At 37.7% G+C, this 20,472-nt stretch overlaps 1 protein-coding gene across 3 annotated transcripts in view; it reads right to left on the minus strand.

The window, feature by feature from the left end:
• Window positions 1-6,159: 6,159 nt before the first annotated feature.
• Window positions 6,160-20,472, minus strand: part of LOC136871986 (arrestin domain-containing protein 17) — a 75,508-nt gene continuing 61,195 nt past the window's right edge. For all 3 annotated transcript variants that reach the window (XM_067145768.2, XM_067145769.2, XM_067145767.2), the window contains 2 exons: window positions 13,895-14,030; window positions 6,160-6,986 (listed from right to left, as the gene is read on the minus strand). In XM_067145768.2, the coding sequence (XP_067001869.1) occupies window positions 6,847-6,986; window positions 13,895-14,030 (276 nt within the window). In that variant the 3' untranslated portion in view covers window positions 6,160-6,846. The remainder of the gene's footprint in view (window positions 6,987-13,894; window positions 14,031-20,472) is intronic.

Consider the following 20,472-nt stretch of genomic DNA (forward strand, 5'->3'; position numbering starts at 1 on the left):
TGTGAACATCGAAAATGACATTCAAATACCAGACTGGGAAAACAGTTTACCTGAGTTAAGTGGGCGGAATTGTAACAAAGAGTACTTAGTGTATCATTTAGCCAGATACATAGTGAGGAATATTTCAAAAGTGATTCAGTGTGATTTATGTCGTCCTTTCCTTTTCGGCAAACCGACTGATAGTGTGCCTGCTTCCCTAACACTAATTAAAGATTACGGCTCAATGCAAAGCGCCACATATCTCACGTATGCGTCGGAAAGTGTTCATAATGTGTTGTTGCGAGTGGAAAATGTTGTTGCGGAAAAGCTATCATTTATGGATAGTTTATGGGGTGATACTTTCTTCGAGTGCTTGGATAAATTAGATGTTATTAAAGTGAAGTCATCGCAGTTGGGGTGCTGTGAAGATCATGTGCTGTGTTTGCTACCAAAACTCGTATTTCACTACTTGAAATGTCGATTCTTCTTCCGCACGAAGGAGATAAGAATGGAGCTGGTTACTTCAAAGGCAGCAAAATCATCCAGGAAATATTCCAAAGTGTCCAGCAGATCAAACGCAAGTTGCTTGAGTTTCTTAGTAGATTTTGAAGTAGTAGTCCCGATAATGCCTCTGTTATCCTCTCGCTCAGACGTCACTGTGGATGGCAGTGCCATCTGTGCGGCGGTCCACGGTAACTCGTGAAGACGTCGCACTTCCTCTTCGATACGCTATGGTTAAAGGTTGATGAAAATTTACATTAGCCGGTAGAACTTACATTTTAGAGAAGCTAGTTACATAGTAAAGGTTTCGGACCTTTCCCTCAGGTTAAACTGCGGAGCTAGCAAAGGAATAAAGATGTTAATTGACCATTACCTTGCTGAAGACCTGCTGCCTGAAGAAAGAGGCACCTCCCACCCCCTGCGTGACACACACACTAGATTAGTTGATCAAATGGCCAAGAGCCATGAAAACCCGCAGTTTATAAACTCTCGGGGAAGGTTCGAGACCTTTCATGAATAATCAAGACACACCCACAGAATTTTATTGGTTAAATTTAAGTTACACACTAAATCGAAGAAGAAGCCTGTGATAGGCTGAAAATTAATTACAGAAATTATGGATTGGCTGAATTCAAAACTGGCAGAAAGAAAAGATCAATATTGCCAACCCAAAAATGAATGAATGAAATTTAGTAAAGAAAAACTTATAAATACAAAATTTCTTCAAAAAAGTTCCTTCACTTCGCACCAGGGTGCATGATCATAGCTTTTTAGCAGAGACATCTATGAGAGAATGTCCAAACTTCTTGATGAATGGAAAACAAAACAAGTTGAAATTCATAGAGTACTGGAAACTTCACAATAACAAAATTACGGTAGTGACATCTTCTGAGGAAAGTTTACATAGGTCTAGTTCCAAGTTCAGTGTTTCTCCTGTAAAGGAGTTCTATTGGCGCAAGATTTAAATGTACGGCATAGAGGTGTACCTCCCGGTACAAGGATCATTGTAAGTACCTAGGTGTTAATATAAGAAAAGACCTTCATTGGGTAATCACATAATAATATGATTGTCTCTGCACATGGTTATGAGGGTATTTAGGGGTTGTAGTAAGGATGTAAAGGAGAGGGCATATAAGTCTCTGGTAAGACCCCAACTAGAGTATGGTTCCAGTGTATGGGACCCTCACCAGGATTATTTGATTCAAGAACTGGAAAAAATCCAAAGAAAAGCAGCTTGATTTGTTTTGGGTGATTTCTGACAAAAGAGTAGCGTTACTAAAGTGTTGCAAAGTTTGGGCTGGGAAGATATGGGAGAAAGGAGACGAGCTGCTCGATTGAATGGTATGTTCCGAGCTGTCAGAAGAGAGATGGCGTGGGAGGACATCAGTAGACGAACAAGTTTGAGTGGTGTCTTTAAAAGTAGGAAAGATCACAATATGAAGATAAAGTTGGAATTCAAGAGGACAAATTGGGGCAAATATTCGTTTGTAGGAAGGGGAGTTAGGGATTGGAATAACTTACCAAGGGAAATGTTCAATAATTTTCCAATTTCTTTGTGATCATTGAAGAAAAGGCTAGGAAAACAACAGATAGGGAATCTGCCGCCTCGGCGACTGCCCTAAATGCAGATCAGTAGTGATTGATTGATCTTGCTAAAAAAATATTCCTTCGTAATAGCGCTATACAGCTCACACTCTGGCTACCATTCAGGACCTTGTACAGCAGGAGTCTTAAAAAATCCTACCTGTTCACAAACCTCATTCTTGGTAATTTCAATCTCATTCAACTACTGAAGAAGCTGTTCTTGGGACGCAATCAGAACGGCGGCAGGTGGTAACAGGATTGGTCAAGAAGTTGGAACTGGTAGAGAGAAAGATTCGGAGGAAGATACCGAGACCCCAAAGAGCAGAGGATGCATCATACAGAAAGGAAACCAAGAATTATATCTCAAGATGGAAAACATCTCGGATACCATCCAGAAGAGGAAATTCATGTTCTTTTGACATATCTACAGAATGAACCCAGGAGGACTGACTCAATCAAATTATCTTTTTGAGATAAGGAAAACTACAGTGCGCTGGCATCAGGAGGTGAGGAAAGACCTGAAAGAAATCGGAATACAAGGAACAGAAATCGGCAACAGGGATGCTTACAAGTTGAGAATCAAGACCACCAAGAGCTTTCAAGGAAAAGTGAGATCCTGTACCCAAGCACCGTGGACAGAGGAGAGGAGGAGACTGCAGGGTGAATGGATGATGGAGTACTGGATGAGGATAAAAGCCCAGAAACAGATGAAGCTGAATTCGAATTAACATGGTCCATAGTTGGTCAAAACAAAAGAAGAATAAATAAATAAATAAATAAATAAATAAATAAATAATAATAGTAGTAGTCACTACAGTTTGGAGAGTACAGGCTTAACTGTCAGCAAATCAGCAGTGCAGCAGTGAGCAGAAAACGATGAGTTAACACAGCTCCACACAGCTCACTAGTAGGCAGAGATGTCCAGTTGTACTGTGTTACTGCCAGACCATGTAGGATTCCAGCTTTAATTTCGGACCTAGCGCATTGATTATGACACAACAGTTTCAAGATAGATTCGGCAGGGTGTGACACTTTCCTTGTCAGTAAAAAATATGTTATATACAGACCAAAGATTTTACAAATAACAAATTTAAGAAAAGAGAGTCTTCTCTGGGTTTGTGAATTAATACTTCTCCCTGTAGTGTAAATAAAGGTTCTTTTAAACTATAATATTACAAAGTGATACAACAGCTGCTCTAGTCATTTTAGTCAGCTGCAAACCTAAACAGCTATAAATGATTTGTATTTACCAGTTCAGTAGCTCTGCTTATATGTTCAAATATTGTGTATTTATTTTTGTAATTAACACTACTGTACAATGGATGCTCTCTACTTTTACCCTAAAAATGTTAGGAAAGCAATTTCTTCACTTAATGAATACATTTCATTTTCAACAGAAATTGGAGCTCTTTGAACCAAAAGTGACCACGCTGACCATTCAGCCAAGGAGCCGGACAGGATAGCAATTATTACATAGCAATGTGTGTGTGTGTGTGTGTGTGTCAGTATGTAGTGTTTTAACAAGAATTCTTGAAAACTTTAGTTGTAACTGTTTCCTTTATATGCATACAAAATTCACATGACTAATAACCCAGTATTGTTAAAAGGCCTGCAGTAGTTGGTTGTGCTGATGAATTCAAACTACAGTAGATGGATTACAATATACTGTATAACACAACTAGTGGATAGTAATCAACAGCTGCAGACTTTGATAGGCTGACCACACAAAACACTTTCTTTGAAGGATGATAAGGATGATGATAAAAATAATTTTGTATGGTTATTTCTAGCCTGGTTCCATCATTATAAGACAGACCCTCTGACGAGGGTGGGTGGCATCTGCCGTGTAGGCCTATAGGAAAGTGTGTGTTATTGTGGTAGAGGGCAGTGTTGTGTGTGAGTTGCAAGGGTGTTGGGGATAGCACAAACATCTAGTCCCTGAGCCAAGGGACTTAACCATTTAAGGTTAAAATCTCCAACCCATCTTGGAATCGAAGCTGGGGCCCTCTGAACCAAAGACAACCATTCTGACCATTCAGCCAAGGAGCCGGACAGGATAGCAATTATTACATAGCAATGTGTGTGCAATATTTTTAGTGTATGTGTGTATGTGTCAGTGTGTAGTATTTCTGGCAATGATGGGAAATGAGGGATGGATTAGTTATGTTCAAATTTAAGTTTTTAACTCATGAAAACTTTAGTTGTAATTGTTTCTTTTAAATGAATATGAAATACATACGATGACTATAACCCTGTATTGTTAGAAGGCCTGCAGTAGTTGGTTGTGCTGATGAACAGTGTTTTTGGAATGGATAGAAATGAGTCAAAATCAAGTTACATAGCAAGTTTTGATTTAACATTCATCCAATTCGTGTAGGAACATGGAAACAGAACTGCTGATAGATAATTTACACTGTTGAAGTGAAATGTGCAAAATGGCACAAATAAAAAGAGCCTCCTTTCACGCTCCTAACAAGCCAAAAAAATCATTTCATGGTAAAAGGGGTGCAAAATGTCCCAAAATTGAAAATAAACTAATGGATTATGTATTGAATTTAATAAACAATGGAGTAGGAGTCTCACATGAAATGATGTATTACAAGGCGCATGAAATTGCAAGTATGGGTATCAGCGCTGCTGAATTTACAGGAACTAGAGGCTGTCCTCTTCTTATTTCAATAAAAAAAGTGCCTTTCATTGAGGAGACAAAACTTTCATTTGTCAATTAATGTACCAAGACTATTCTCATAAATTCATACTTCTGGTGAATTATTATTATTACTGTTTTTGTTGTAAATACGGAATGCAGACCTGGTACCTTTATATTCTGTCCAAAACAATTTCTAAAAGGAGAGAATTCCACAGTGATGCTAGCAATACAGCAGCTGGAAGGAAATTGCCACCATATGTCATTTTTGAAACGAGAGAGCATATGGAAAATTAAAGTACCCAAAGATATTAATGTAAGAGTGGACAGACGGCTGGATAGATGGATCGAGTGTGGAAAAATCTCCTTGGTGCTTTACCTTGTCAACCTGATCTCCGTGTTAGGGACAGTTTCCAGGGTCATTTTGGTGATTACACAAAGAATTCTTAAGATAAAAAACACTGATATCACTGTTATCCCTGGTAGTCTGATATGTGTGCTCCAACCTTTCAATGTGTGTGAAAAGAAACCATTCTAGAATTATATGAGAGGACTATGCTAGGTGGATGGCAGCTGGGAGTCATGATATGACACCGACAGAAAAGATGTAGCAGCCAACAATTGAAATGATGTATGAATGGATAACAAGGGCTTGGAGTAGGATAACGACCAGAAGTAGTTTCAAAAAGTTTCCCAAAGATGGGCATATCAAATGCTATCAATGGCACAGAAGACAATATTTTATGGGAAGAGGATGAATGTGAATCTGTGATGGATCAGTGTTCTCCCTAGGACTTTTTTAATGGGCGCTCTGCCCTGCCAATTTTACTGACCACACGGCTAATATAAATTGAATATGTGCTAGTTACATAATTTTAACACATATTTGAATCATTGGGTGCTCCAAATTAACATGTAAATACTGTAAAACTGTTAATTTAAATGTTACACCTTTATTGTCAGCGTAATTGCATCAGTTACATCGGAGATCAAAAATTTAGCTTGACCACCAAGTAGTCTCGTGCGCGAGCAGGGTCTGGATTAGTGTGGAGTCGCATGCGAGGCTTCTATTCCGTATGACATCACAAACCCGTATGGCAGTCCACATGTCCACAGTAACTGAGTGGTAGGCCTAAGTCTGCTGTTACTTTATTTGGAACGAGCAATAGAATACTAGAAGTTCAAAATACTCTTTTATGTCTTGTTCGTGATAACACTAAAATAGTTCAAATTTGCAGTTAATGTTTACCTGTCTGATATTATTGTTAATGCCCTGAGGGGCATGATTTGACATTTTTTTTTTTCATATTGAAGTTTTACGTAGCATTCCCCGCCTGGCCACTAATTCCTGCCACCCGGCTGACAAAAGTTTCTGGGGAGAACACTGTGGATGATGGCAGTGATGCTGAAAATGATAAAGAATGAGGTAAGTCTACATGTTACTAATGTTTTGTTTTACCAATAATTACTGCTGTACTTTATTTCCAATTTTAAGTTACAATTGTATGACCCTGAATTTTATTTCATAAGTTAGAGAGCTGAGTTTTGTTATAAAACCAGTAAAAAGGTGCATCTCTAATGCAAATAAATATGGTAAATTAATTTTTTTATTGTCTTCTTCCCACCTAATTAGAGCTTGAGTTTGGTGATCAGCAACTAATACTTCCCTCAGCTTCTCTTGTTACTTTTTTCTTTTGTCCTCTTTTCCACCAACATTCAGGTACATGACCACTTATAGGTCACACAGTATTTTTCTTTCTGTATGTTTTTTGTTATTGTAGAAATTGTTCTCATTAACAAGACAGAGAATTCTTAAAATATAAGAGCTCTTCTTCAAGACTGTGTTGTAATGACATAAAGGTTCTATCAACATGGACGAATGGAATCAGGAATATTACCAGAATAAAATAAACAAAACACAATGGCTTGTACATCTTACTTTCTAATGTTTGATTTCTCTCTTCATTATCTTAACAGTCTTAGCTACAAGTCTTACAATGCAATTCTGTGCTGCAATGGAAACAGGATCAAGATACATATTTTCTTATATCACAAGGTACCCAAACTTTGCCTTAAAATAAAGGCAAGAGATTAATCTTAAATATTTAAGAGTCACACATTTCTTTTTCCTCTTCTTAAAGCTCAACGTCATCTTGAATAGCTGGGTATGTTATGTATAGTGGAGTGAATGAGCACTGCTGCTCGGTTCCTGCATCACCACTGGAGTCGACTACGTTGTGTGGTCCAAAGAAGCAAGATTCATGATTAGGTGAAGCTGTGAAAACACAGAGTATTAGATACAAAAAATGCATTCAAGTAATTTTTAGGCAGGTATGTCTTTCATAGTTTAGGGATCAGTGGGTAGAGGTGTAATAGTCTCACTAGTGGAATCAGGAATATTACCAGAATAAAATAAACAAAACACAATGGCTCATACATCTTACTTTCTAAGGTTTGATTTCTCTCTTCATTATCTTAACAGCCTTAGCTACAAGTCTTAAAATGCAATTCTGTGCTGCAGTGGAAAATGTGGCCTTGGATTGAATCCCAGCCAATATATGTAGGATTTTTAATATGAAAAGTTACCTCCTTGTAGTTCTGATTCTATGTAAAACTACAGATCCCATAGCTACTACCATGATAACATCCACAGTCACTACAAGCTTACTTGTTTTCTTTCAGTGTTCCTTACAAGCTTAAAACAACAAACTAAAATATCTTCTTGATTCGTGATTTGCAGATATAGTGGAACCTCGATTATCTGTTCCCAGAAACTACGTTTTCCCGGATTATTCATCCTAATTACGTGGTCCCGTGAACATCCTAATTAAATCACATTGTAAAAATCCTGCATTATCCGTTCCTTGAAGAAACTATTTCCCTGATCAACTGTCCAGAAAATTCAGTCCCATCAACGCTAAATCCTCGATCAAGTGTTTTTCAAGAAACTATATCTCATGAAAGGACTTCTATGGCATACTTACAGATCTTGGCGTTAACAGCCCGACATTTTGATAATTAGAGCAAGTACAGTACTGGAAAAACAATGGCCGGTGAACTTGCATAAGGGACCATCTTGCATCGCATTCGGGTGGTATTGTTTAGAGAATCCTCAGAAATCATAAAGCAGAGAGTGGCCACAACAATTGGAATGAGACAGAGCACATTTTGACAGCTCTGCTTAAAGACAGAACGAGTCTCGACAAATGTTTGTACTCGTAAAACGTCCACATTATGTCCAGGGTTAGATGTTTATATTTTTACGTTTTTGATTGTATCGCCGAACAGGTTTTCGGCACTACTCTCCGGGCACTGTATAGTCACTGGGCTTTCAGGCAGGAATCAAAACTGCTCCTTCTTGCCACAAATCTAGTATTTTCATATTATTGTATACGATTATGTTTTCCAGACCAGAATCGATGTTGCACGTTACATTCATAAAGCCATGGAAGGTCTTGGGATTGCCTATTACTGTTTTGGTCCTAAATAAGAATGGAAATTTTATGTTTTTGTGTTAAAATGTCATAAGAACCGCAGTCCCACTCTTATTGACTCGTGCAGCGAGCACGCTTTCTAGATGAGCTCAAGGTCACAAATAATCATAAATTCTGAAGATTTTTATGATATTTTTTCTCTTTCCAATTTGATTGTGATTAGTGACGGGCAGAACTGAATATAATGCATTTGCGAACTTTTGATAACTGATACATTTAAAACCATATTCTCGAGCTCAACATAACCTGTAAATGTCGACGTAGGCCTAATATATGCAGTACACGATTTCCAGAAACTGACTAGGAACAGTATATCAGTGACCAAATTACAATGGAAGATTAAGAAAAGAAGGGATTTTGCCATCATGTTTGGCACTTGTGTATCTAATGTGCTTTATTTTATTAGATTAGAGAATTGAAAACTACTTGTCAGTTGTTGTTTGGCTTGGCGTTATTAGATTTTTTGGAGAGTTTGGCCGATCGAAGTTGCTAAACTGAAAGAAGTTTTCACAGAAAACTGACAAAGTTCCCCGGAAAAATTGAATATAAAATATCATGATTTTTAACTCACGTACTGGTAATTAATGTTTGAAGCCGGTTCCACGGTCCAACTTGCCTGCCTCTCACATGGAGGGCCTGGGTTCAATTCCCGGCCAGGTCCGGCATTTTTACCTGGATCTAAGGGCTGGTTCCACGTCCACTCAGCCTACGTGATTACCTTTAATTGAAGACCTATTTAACTGTGAGATGGCGACCGCAGTCAAGAGGGCCGGAATAATAGCCGAGAGGATTCGTCACAGTGACCATGCATCACCTCGTAATCTGCAGGCCTTCAGGCTGAACAGCGGTCGCTTAGCGGGCAGAGGCCCATTGGGGCTGTACTTTGGTTTGGTTTGGTTTAGGAGTGTTTGTAAGATTATAATTATTCCTATTTCATTTTTGTAATGTTTAGCCAAACTGTCAATGGTTTTCATTCATTCCCAGATTTTCTGTTTTCCCATGGTGTACGTTTTCTTTCCGTTGTCACTCCAGAAATGGAGAATCAAGGTTCCACTGTACATAACCTCTTGTATTATTTCTATTCCTCATACCCTGAAACCTCCAAATACAAGGAATACCATACATTCTAAGCTTCAATACTGCTTTTCTTATCCTTTGGAATTAAAACAAACAACCTTAAAAATAAAAATAGTGAGATTGAATCAGTCTCAGATTTTGAATTACATACTATATTTGCTACTGTATTCACTATATCTTTTAACTGGAAAAATGTCATCTTGAAAACTAGTGTGCATATTATATTAATGCGTAAAATCAAAACAATTCCAATTATATGTTTTATACGCTATGGGGTTAGTGTTTTCTTGTCTTTCACACACTTTTCAGTCATAATTTCATTTCCTTTCCTAAACAGTTATTAATACGAATATTGTTTTAATTAATAACTTACATGTGTAACACAGCAGCCGCAATTTTTAAATTTTTAGTTTATATATATATGCTATATATATATATGCTATTTTTAATAATTGGTTTGTCTTAAATATTATGATTAGATTATTATTCAATGACTTTACAGCTCCTGACAAATTTCAGGCTATGGCCCTCCTTTACACCTAACCACAAAGTAAAACATGTATGTGTACATAACTTTACAGCAACTAAAATGGAACAGTAAACAATTAACTATATAAACTTACATGTAAATAAGATAATAAAGCAGTATTTAAAAAAGTTATTGTGTAAAATACAAGATCTAAATTAAAATGAAAATCTCAGTATTGAAAGAGTAAAATATCAAATACATGAACACAATATTTTTTTAAAATCCCTAAATGATCTAACCTAAACATATCTAAACATTTTTAGAATCTGGGGTATAAATTACCATGACTACATTCTATAGCATACGACAACAACCAACCATTTTCACTCTTATTTACACAATATGACGTTGGCAGGAGGCTTTGAATTTTGTTTTAGATTTAGCATCCGTAATATCATAGGGGAGCTCATTCCACTAGATCATGACATTGACTGTGACCTGATGTATGTTGTCGTTCAATGTATGGGATTTGTAGCATAGGGCCTGACTGGGTCCAGAGGGTTTTCAGAAAGCACCTGGTGCATTAAAGTAGTCTCATGTAGCTTACATCTGCCGTTTTATCGTAACCAAGGTAATTATCTATAAAAAGAAGAGACATGGGCATAGGGATGTGTGATGAATGCGTATCTGATTTGCAAGTCACAGTCTGTAATCCCCTGTTTACAACTAGTCCCGTAACCCATTCTCTCTTTATACTTTTGATCTTAAAATAATTAAAATTTTGAGTGCTCTTTTTTTTTTTTTACATAAAACCAACACACATAGGTCTTATGGAAGTGATGGGATAGGAAAGGGCTAGGAGTGAGAAGGAAGCGACCATAGCCTTAATTAAGGTACAGCCCCAATATTTGCCTGGTGTGAAAATGGGAAACCATGGAAAACTATCTTCAGGGCTGCCGACAGTGGGGTTCAAACCCACTATCTCCTGAATGCAAGATGAACACTTGAGTCTAACCATTGTTTCAAAATTCTGTCTGTTTCTATTATCAAAACCAAATCAATCACTACTGATCTGCATTTAGGGCAGTTGTCCAGGTGGTAGATTCCCTATCTGTTGTTTTCCAAGCCTTTTCTTAAATTATTGCAAAGAAATTGGAAATTTATTGAACATCTCCTTTGGTAAGTTATTCCAATGCCTAACTCTCCTTACCTATAAATGAATATTTGTCCCAATTTGTCCTCTTGAATTCCAGCTTTATCTTCACATTGTGATCTTTCCTACTTTTAAAGACATCACTCAAACATAGGACCCTCCATTGCAAAGTCCATAGTTCTCCTAGGTAACTTACCGTATAATCTCGAAAACCACCCAGACTGTTTTTTCGAAAATATCGCTTCCAAAATTGGGTGCGGGTCTTATTTAAAATTTTGGGAAATTTATCTTTCCGAATGCACGTAAATCGGGCATCACCGGTGGGGCGGCTTGGCAACAATGCTTTCTCCACTCTCAGTGTACGCTACTTCCGCGCTGCGCTTGGCGTCAGTCTCACGCACATTTTCGGAGTATCAACATGAATTCCACAAAGCGTTTGCGATCTTTTACTGCGAGTGAGAAACTGAAAGTAGTTCAGGAAACCAAAATTATTGGAAATCATACCGCCGGTAGGAAATACGATATTGACGAGTCATACATTCGCGATTGGAGAAAGAAAAAAAATGTGCTCTTAACTTGTAGTGATGATCGTAGAGCTTTTCGTGGAATGTGTACAGTTTCCAGAAATGGAAAAAAAAAAAAAAAAAACTTTATAAAAATGTGACAGAAAGGCGGGAATTGGGATATGGTGTGTCAACCGAAATGTATCAGCAAAAGGCATTAGAGATTGCAAAGGAACTTTCATCGGAAGGGTTTAAGGCAAGCCGAGGTTAGGTTTGTAATTTTTATAAGGGAGGTGGGAGGGGTACCCTACCGCTCCTCCTCCCTCCCCCTTCCTTCCTACTCCAACACTAGCTGCTTCCCTGACCCAAGCTTATTCATCAAGCGTCACAGCTTTGCCACCAGAGGTGAGTCTCATTCAGTCATAGCCCACGCTCTCTTTATCTTCACTATTACCAGGCGAGTTAGCCGTGCGGTTAGGAACGTGCAGTTATGAGCTTGCATCGCAGATAGTGTGTTCGAGCCCCACTGTTGGCAGCCCTGAAGATGGTTTTCCGTGGTTTCCCATTTTCACACCAGGCAAATGCTGGGGTTGTACGTTAATTAAGGCCACGGCCGCTTAAAAAAAAAGAAAAAACTTCACTATTTCACTTTTATAAATATCTCCTTTTTACACCGCAGGTCCTGCATTGAACTGCGAACATCGCAGAAACCTTGGCTCAAAAACTTGGTCTCTACCTTACACGTTACGTTGCAACATAAAAGCAATAGACCACAGACAACAGCACAGCTATGACGTAAAACTGACTTCAAAGCTCTCAGAGGAACATCTTACACAAATTCAATATTGTATGTATTTCTGTCAAAAGCTCAAAGAAAATGTTTACTACACTCTTAGTTAATAAGTGACATCATTTATTGAAAAAGTGACGACAAATTTGAATCTTTGACTACCAAGTTCATCTCGGACTTCAGCAAAGTTTTAAAGTGTTATATGTCTTTTTAAAAGATTATGTTTGTTTAGTCCTAACTTGTGTTTGTACAATTTTAATTCACTCTTCCTGGGTTGTTTTGATCATGACTGCCAAGTTCTGAACTTGTGATTGAATATCCATTCACTATTTTATTTCCCTTTTTACTCTTATTTAACTCTTAGAGTGCCGGGGAGCGCGATTGCGCTCCTCTGTAGCCTAGCGAAAAGTGCCAGGAGCGCGATCGTGCTCCGTGTTGCAGCTGTCTATGTAGGTCGTAATAGTTTGCACATATCTGACAGATGGCAGCTCCAGTCAGCATCACTCTGTAGTAGATACTACACAGTTTCTAAATGTACCACCAGAATTTCTGTGCGACATGTTGTGTTGATGTTATGATTTTTTCTATTTCAGCTGTTTGGCGCGTACCTGTAGACCATGTGTTCGTAATAATGGCGACTAGTTCTCGTATTGTGTTTGAAATTGATGACGATTTAGTAGTGTATTGATTAATTGAGTGACGATTCTGATTATATCGAGTCAGGCGATGATTCAGATGATACTGAGAGTAATAATAATGCCGGTAACGTTTCAAACAGTGACGATAGTGGTTATGTTATCCGACTCACTCGTGTGACAGTGATGCATGAAATTTCCGATAAGGACGGTAATGATAGTGACGAGAATAATGATGGAATTGACGGAGACAGAAATGACGATGATGACCAGATTCCCGATTTCCGTAAAATTCAGTCCGATCATGACGTGCAATTTTAGCCCTCTCCTGCATTCCTTGAGACGCCCGGCCCTAAACGTGCACCTCCGCCTGATGTTAGACCAAGTCAGTATTTTAATCCATTTTTACAAGAACTATTATTCTTAAAACACTGATATTTTACAAAATAGTAAACAATGCATCAGTGTGCACAGGAATACCAAATTTAGGTGAGTACGATCAAAATACTAGGATGTATTGAGATCCAAATTTGAATTTTAAAATTTTTCAAAAATTGCATGAACAAATTTAATTTTTTTGCTCGGAAGTATGAAATATTTTCATGATGTTAATGTAGTGAGTGAAGAGGGGGATCACTTAGCTACAAGAAAATGTAAACTACAATTAGATATCTTGAAAAGTGAGGATAGGATATGCTTTTATCTTCAGTGCTGCATAATAGGCATTTTCTCTCTGGCATTCTTAGCAACCACGGCAGTAAAGGAGCCGGCACTAAGAGGGTTAATCATAATGCTATAATATTTTGTGTAATGTATATGTTTGTTTGTATGTATGTACCTATGTTTATTTTTCACATTTTGGCTGAAGATGACACTAAATAGAGTTGAAACTAGTTCCAAGTAAACATGTTGTAACTTAACCATTATAACATTGAAAAGGTGGGCCCTTTAAGTTACCTCTCTTAGGTTACTGCTGGTTATTAAAAATGTTCAGCATTTCTCTTGATAATTTCAGATCAAAATATCAATGAATAAATTAAAATTAAGTTAGCAAATACTCACGCCAATCTTCTCCAGGAAGGGGAGCATCACCGCAGCCTCTTTCAAAAGTATTTATGTACTGTTTCAAGGGAACAGTGCCAATCACAACAGGTAATTTTAAGGTGGTTGTATGAAATTCAGACTGGTACAAACTGAACTGAAATAAATGTATATGTATTAAAAGGCAAAACAATTCACCAGACACAAATACTATAAATACAGTTTATGATGATGATATACCATACTTAAGTGGGAGAGACATGTGAAACCGAACCTCATAAGGATAAATATTATTATTGTGAATACCTAAGAGCATGAATAAATTTTTAATTAAAATGGATGGTCAAGCCTTATCATAGCTACTTAAAAATGTTCCAAAAAACATCTAGACTGGATGGTGGTTAATGAGGCTGTCAAGATTCAAATTTAGTTTAAAATTAAAATTTCTATTAATGAAGATCCAGTAGCTGATGCTCTATTTCATTTTTCTGACACCTCTTCATCCTGTTTTCTTCTTACAGTAGACCTGTAGCCTCTGTAAATGCTATTTCTTTCTTGATTAATTCCTCTCTTTCTTATGAGTCTTGCTAGGGTCATCAGTGCAATGATGACTTTTGTAATAAAATTATAACAGTCATTTCTGATTCTTCATATCAAGGTCCCTTTACTATTTCCATGGGACTTTTGGTATTTAAACCCATCTATAAACTTACCCCTCCTTACTAGATCATTCTCAAATGATCAAGTGACATAGTTGACCTCCCACCCCATCTTGTGGTTACATCCTGTTCTGCTGCCTATACAATCTAGCAGAGATGGTCTCCGAATGGTTCGCCACTTTATCAACTTTACAGGATGGATGACTGCAACCTTCAGCAATGTTCTATGCAAGCAAGATAGGCTTTACTCTGTCTGCGAAAAATGAAAAGAGTTTTGTAAATTTCCACCAGCTTGGACTCGGCTAAATTTAAATATTATGGCTGAACTTATTGGGAGGTTAACAAGGTACTTAGTTTGATGGTGAAATATTCTATAATTATTGTTATTCTGACCGCTTCCAATATCTTCCTTCTTGGATCATGTTTCATCCTTACCCCCTCCCCCACTAATCCTAAAATATGTTGTTACATAAACGATAGCAGAAGATATTGAGAAACGGATTGACATTTAGGAAGGGAAAATTGCATTTGAATCTGGGGAAAAGCTTGTGATATAGTTTGAAAAAAGGAAAACATAATAAACCATATTGACGATTCAGAATCTAGCAAAGTGATAGAGGGAATACCACAAGACTGCACTAAAATGTAAGTATTTAGATAAGCTCTTTTCTCTTCACAATGAAGCCTTGGTTCAGTGGAGTATCATGTTATATGAACAACGAATCAAGTAATATATATATAAAGGTAGCAACAAGAAACAGATCAATGTGGAGACAGGGAGGAATAGAAAGAGGAGAGAAAGACTAACATGAAAACACAATAGGACAAGGGCAATCCCCTAATCTTCATACATCAATTCCTTCAAATAAATAGGCTTTCTCATCATCATACACTATTTTCTTGTTTTTCTTATCTCCACATTTTACCTACAACAAGATGTGGAGAAGAGAATTGGTACTGCCCATGCAGCATTTGGATGACTATCACACTGAGTGTTCATGAATGAAGACCTGACCGTGAACATGAAACAGATGGTGTACCATGCTGTTGTCGACACAACATTGCTGAATGGTTGTGAAACTTGGACCCTTTACCAATGTGACTTGAAAAAGCTTGCATTTCCACAAACAAAAACTTCAGTCCATTCTTAGGATCAAAAGGGAAGACTATGACACCAACATTGCTGTTCTTGAGAAAGCACATACCGAGAGCATAGAATCGTCCACCACTGGTCATCAGCTTAGATGGATTAGCCATGTCCGACAGATGAGTGATACCAGATTTCCACACCAAATCCTGTATGGCAAACTTGGTTCGGCACCAGACCTTGTGGAACCCCCATGAGGTGCTACAAGGACCAGCTGAAGCACAATATGAAGATGACAGGTCCCAATCCACTCACCTGGGACACGCTTGGTCAAGACCATACAATTTGGCACTGGACGTTCCCTGCTGCTGTCAATGTGTTTGAAGGAGAGTGACACAGATGTGAAGAGGTCAGAGGGAAGCACAAAAAATCCGTGCAGCACAACTACGCCCTCCTCCAACAATTCTGTGCAATCTGTGTGGATGCTTATTCTATGCTAGTATTGGTCTGTTCAACCGTCGATAGTATATCCACAGATAGAAGTTAATTACTCGGAAACAAGTTAAAGCTGCCAATGATGACCTACAACAATATTGTGTAAAATACTCTGCCCATCTTCTCAGAACTCCTCCCTCTACTGCAATGAACTTTCCATTCTTGCCCTTATATATTCTACTTGGTTGAAATTTCCTTTTTATCAGTTATAATAATGTGAAGACTGTCATATATAAAAAGATAGGAACATATGTACGAACACATAATATGATAATAAAACAACAGGTCAGCAATGGAAGGAGAAATAAAAAAGGAGACAAAGACAAACATAAAAAACACAAAAGGACAATCTCCACAGCTCATACACTGCTGTCTTCAGATAGACAGGCTCTCTTCTCATCACTCTCATATGATGTTAGATCACATTTTGAGCATTTTTGGTAAAAGTGTCACATTTTAATAATATTTGGGCAGTTTGGTGGCAGCTTTGGCTGTTCATTTACAGTAGTTGGAAAAAGAGAAAACCTGTCACTAAGTCATTTGTTTTTCACATAAATAGGCATCATTTAACATTATTTTTTATGTCCCAGCCTGAAAAAGATATTCCTCTATTCATGACATGATGATCAACATAATGTACAGTATTTGTAAGAGGGGATTTGTGAACAGAAGAGAAGAGGACTAACTCACAACATTGGTTAGAGATGTGTCTTAATTTAAATATTTTGGACGTATTTACTTCTGAGTCATATTTTGCCATTTTTAAGGTCATATTTGGTTGCATTTTTGCACTATTTTTAGGTCTTGAACATCTGAACCTTACTTGTAATTTGACCTGGGGTTGTAAGGCAAATGCCTATTTTGTTCCTTAAGAAGTAAGATGACATTTTTTACAATGTGTTGATGTTTCAGGACAAATATTTTACATTTATAGAGTTTTATAGTGCCCTAAAATGCTTATTTGGACCTTTAAAGCCTAGTTCACTATTTTAGTGCCTAAACTAGGAAGCCTATTTTTTTACATTTATAATAAAATTAAACTTCTGTAATTTTTACTATTATATAATGGACATTCCTGAACGAAGAGCAGAACAGCAGGGGATGGGTTTTTCACAGAAACTTGATCTTCCCAGACAAATGTCATCAAAGGAATGCTGAGTGGTGGGGGAGGATTAGCTCAGAAGAATAAGGAGCAGGTAGTCGCCAGTGAAAGAACATCATCTGTTTAAATGAATATAGTTTGTCATGCCTAAAACGAAATCATCTAAGATTGTACGTATACATCAACAGCTTATACTATTTCCAGGGATGACTTCTGATGGTAAGATTATTTTCTGTCAGTACTGCAATAAACAGGTATGTTCATACGTCTTAAATTTCATATTAGTTTAAAAGTAAGGTTTTGATATTGGTTCCTCTAATTAATTTTAGAGACTTTGTTCAGCTGCCTGGGTTTGATTTCCAGTACTGGCAGTAATTTAGAAATCTATGAAGTATGGAACGGCATAGACGCAGCATTGTGGGAACCACTGAGAAGCTACAGTAAGCAGCAGTCACGGAGGCAAGGCAATACAGCTGAGGGATATGTCGTACTGACCACACGATCACCCAATATTTGCAGGCCATGAGCTGGGCAGCAGCCGTTATTGAAAAATAAGGCACTTTAAGGCCTGTAGTGTTCTTGTTCTTAATTAACTTTAGAGTAATGGTGGCTTAAGGGAAATAGTTCAAAATTACATATTTTATTCAATAGCTATTTACCTTTTCTGTTCCTCAACTTAATCTTTAATCTTCATCACTTTATTGCGTTTTAGATTTCACAACAGAAAAAATGCCACCTTCAGCAGCATGCAGATAGTGCCAGTCACAAAGTGAAAGCGGCCATGAAAAATAACATTACACGGATTCTGCTCACATAAACTATTTCTCCCACAACCCATAATGGTTTCTATGCTGATGTGTGTAGAGCCCTAGTTGCAGCAAATATCCTCTGGAATGCTGTGCATAATCCAGTTTTCAGGGATATTTTACAGTAATACAGTAATCAGGCATCTACTGCTCACTTTCTTTGTTCTAAGCAGCTTGTGAAAGTCAATAGTTGAGCATTGCATATTTCATCAACAAGGGGTTACAATTGTTGTCTTCTGGGAGTGTTGATGATTCTAAAATCCTTCTCCTTGGGTGGTGTGAATAAAAATGAGTCTAAGCGAGTGAGCGTGTGCTTGCTGAGTGCTTGAGTGTCTCCCTGCCGATGAGCTTCCTCTCCGCATTTGCGGTGAATAAAAATATAGAGCGGAAGCACAGCGTACACTCGAGTGTCTGGAGCAGCCACTCAGTGTCACTGATCAAGGTCGTACGTGATAACACTTCGATGACTTCCGGGTAGTTCAGTGCTTAACATGGCAGATGACAGTCTGGAATTCTAATCTGCTTTTATCTCCATTTTAAAGGAACATACAATTATATTTTCAAAGTCACAGTTATCGGATAAGAAGCACAAGAAAACAAGTGCAATAAATGCAGTTCAGCGTGAACTACTTGCTAAATTTAACTTAAACTTTTCCATCCAACAACTGTCTGATTGGCTGAATGGTCAGGATTGAGGCCTTCGGTTCAGAGGTTCCCGGCTGGGTCGGGGATTTTAATCGCCTCTGATTAATTCTTCTGGCCCAGAGACTGGGTGTTTTGTGTTTGTCCCAACACTTTCCTCTTCATATTCGCATGACACACTACGCTACCATCCAACACAGAAACACGCAATAATGATTACATCACTCCATCTACGATTAGCATCAGGAAGAGCATCCGGCCGTAAAAGAGGGCCAAATCCACATGTGCGACACAATTCGCACCCAGGACCCCACAGAGGTGGGAAAAGTGGTAGAAGGAGAAGAAGAATTTACGTCCAACAACTGTTGGTAAAAAATTACAAAACATGAAAAACAAGACTGAAATATAAAGTAGAATTAAGCGTACGGGAAATAAATGCATATTGTTAAAACATACCTGCCAACTTTACAAAACCAAAAATCAGGAGATTTAGATTTGAAAATCAGGAAAAATCGGGAGGAATCAGGAGATACAACTGGTCCAAAATGCTTATTCTACATGTCTTGCGCAATACAGGAATACTGTGGTAGACTCTATTATAACACTTATTGTCTCAAAACATGACTGTTTCTATACGAGGCTACAAGGCTCTCTCTATTCCCTCACAGGAAGTATGTGAGATAATCGGTGTCTGATAAGTCTTCTGAAAATAGTATGAACTCGTGCTCCACACATGTGAAGCAGACATGCACACAGATGCAAATTCATACATTAATATATTGCATCACGCGCCCGCACGATTATGCGAGCGCAATGTTATTTTTATCAAGTAATAAATTAAAATTCGCCAGAATTGTCTCCAAATGGCTCCTAAAATTTCTAGAAAAGTCACTAGTTGCTATCTTTGAAATTCTGCCACTAAAATTACTTAAAAGGACTCCAAATCTAGCGACTAGTCTCTAGAATCGACTAGACTGATGTGAATGAACACAAACATAACACGCGAGAACGAGAGATGACAATCGATATACGCGTCGCGATATACAGGTATCAATAAACATCGCACATTTGCGCGCATTTCTCGAATTAATAAACGTCGATATATCATTCGGAAGCGGCCAATGAGCCGAGGACTTCCGGTCACTTGCGTAAAAAGCTGAAATGGTAGGATTTGAAAACAAATGTTTAAAGTTCACCAAAAAAGCTAAAATCGGGAGAAATAATAGAATAATCAGGAGGCGGGTAAAACTGTCGAAAATCGGGAGTCTCCCGCCTAAATCGGGAAAGTTGGCAGGTATGTTAAAACAATGGGAGAAGCGGCTGATGAATCTGATGCAGGGGGAGAATAATCCAACCAACGGCCGTCTGAAAGGTGGATATCATAGCCTGAATATTACGACATTAATAAATTGAGGAAAATGGTAGGCTTATAATGTAAATAACAAACATTAATTAGTTAAGTATATAAATTTCATTATTCGTCCGTATTGAACCAAGATTACAATTTATTAAAATTCGTATCCACCTTATTCAATACCAAAAATGTTGTTAAGATGAAATTACAACATGTATATTTATTTTATCAGGACTAGTTTCGACGCTTTATATTGCGTCATCATCAGCTGATACACAATGGAAACATTGGCAAACATATATAAGTTTATCTACGTCACACACATTATAAAAAACTATGATAAAGATTTAAAAACCATATTATAATTATACTATTTCCGAGTCCATATTGTCCAAGACTTGCAATTATTAAACTTTGGATTGCTAAAATCTGATGCAATTTGGTTTAAATAATC

Source organism: Anabrus simplex, chromosome 4, assembly GCF_040414725.1.
Source record: "Anabrus simplex isolate iqAnaSimp1 chromosome 4, ASM4041472v1, whole genome shotgun sequence".
Lineage (NCBI taxonomy): Eukaryota > Metazoa > Arthropoda > Insecta > Orthoptera > Tettigoniidae > Anabrus > Anabrus simplex.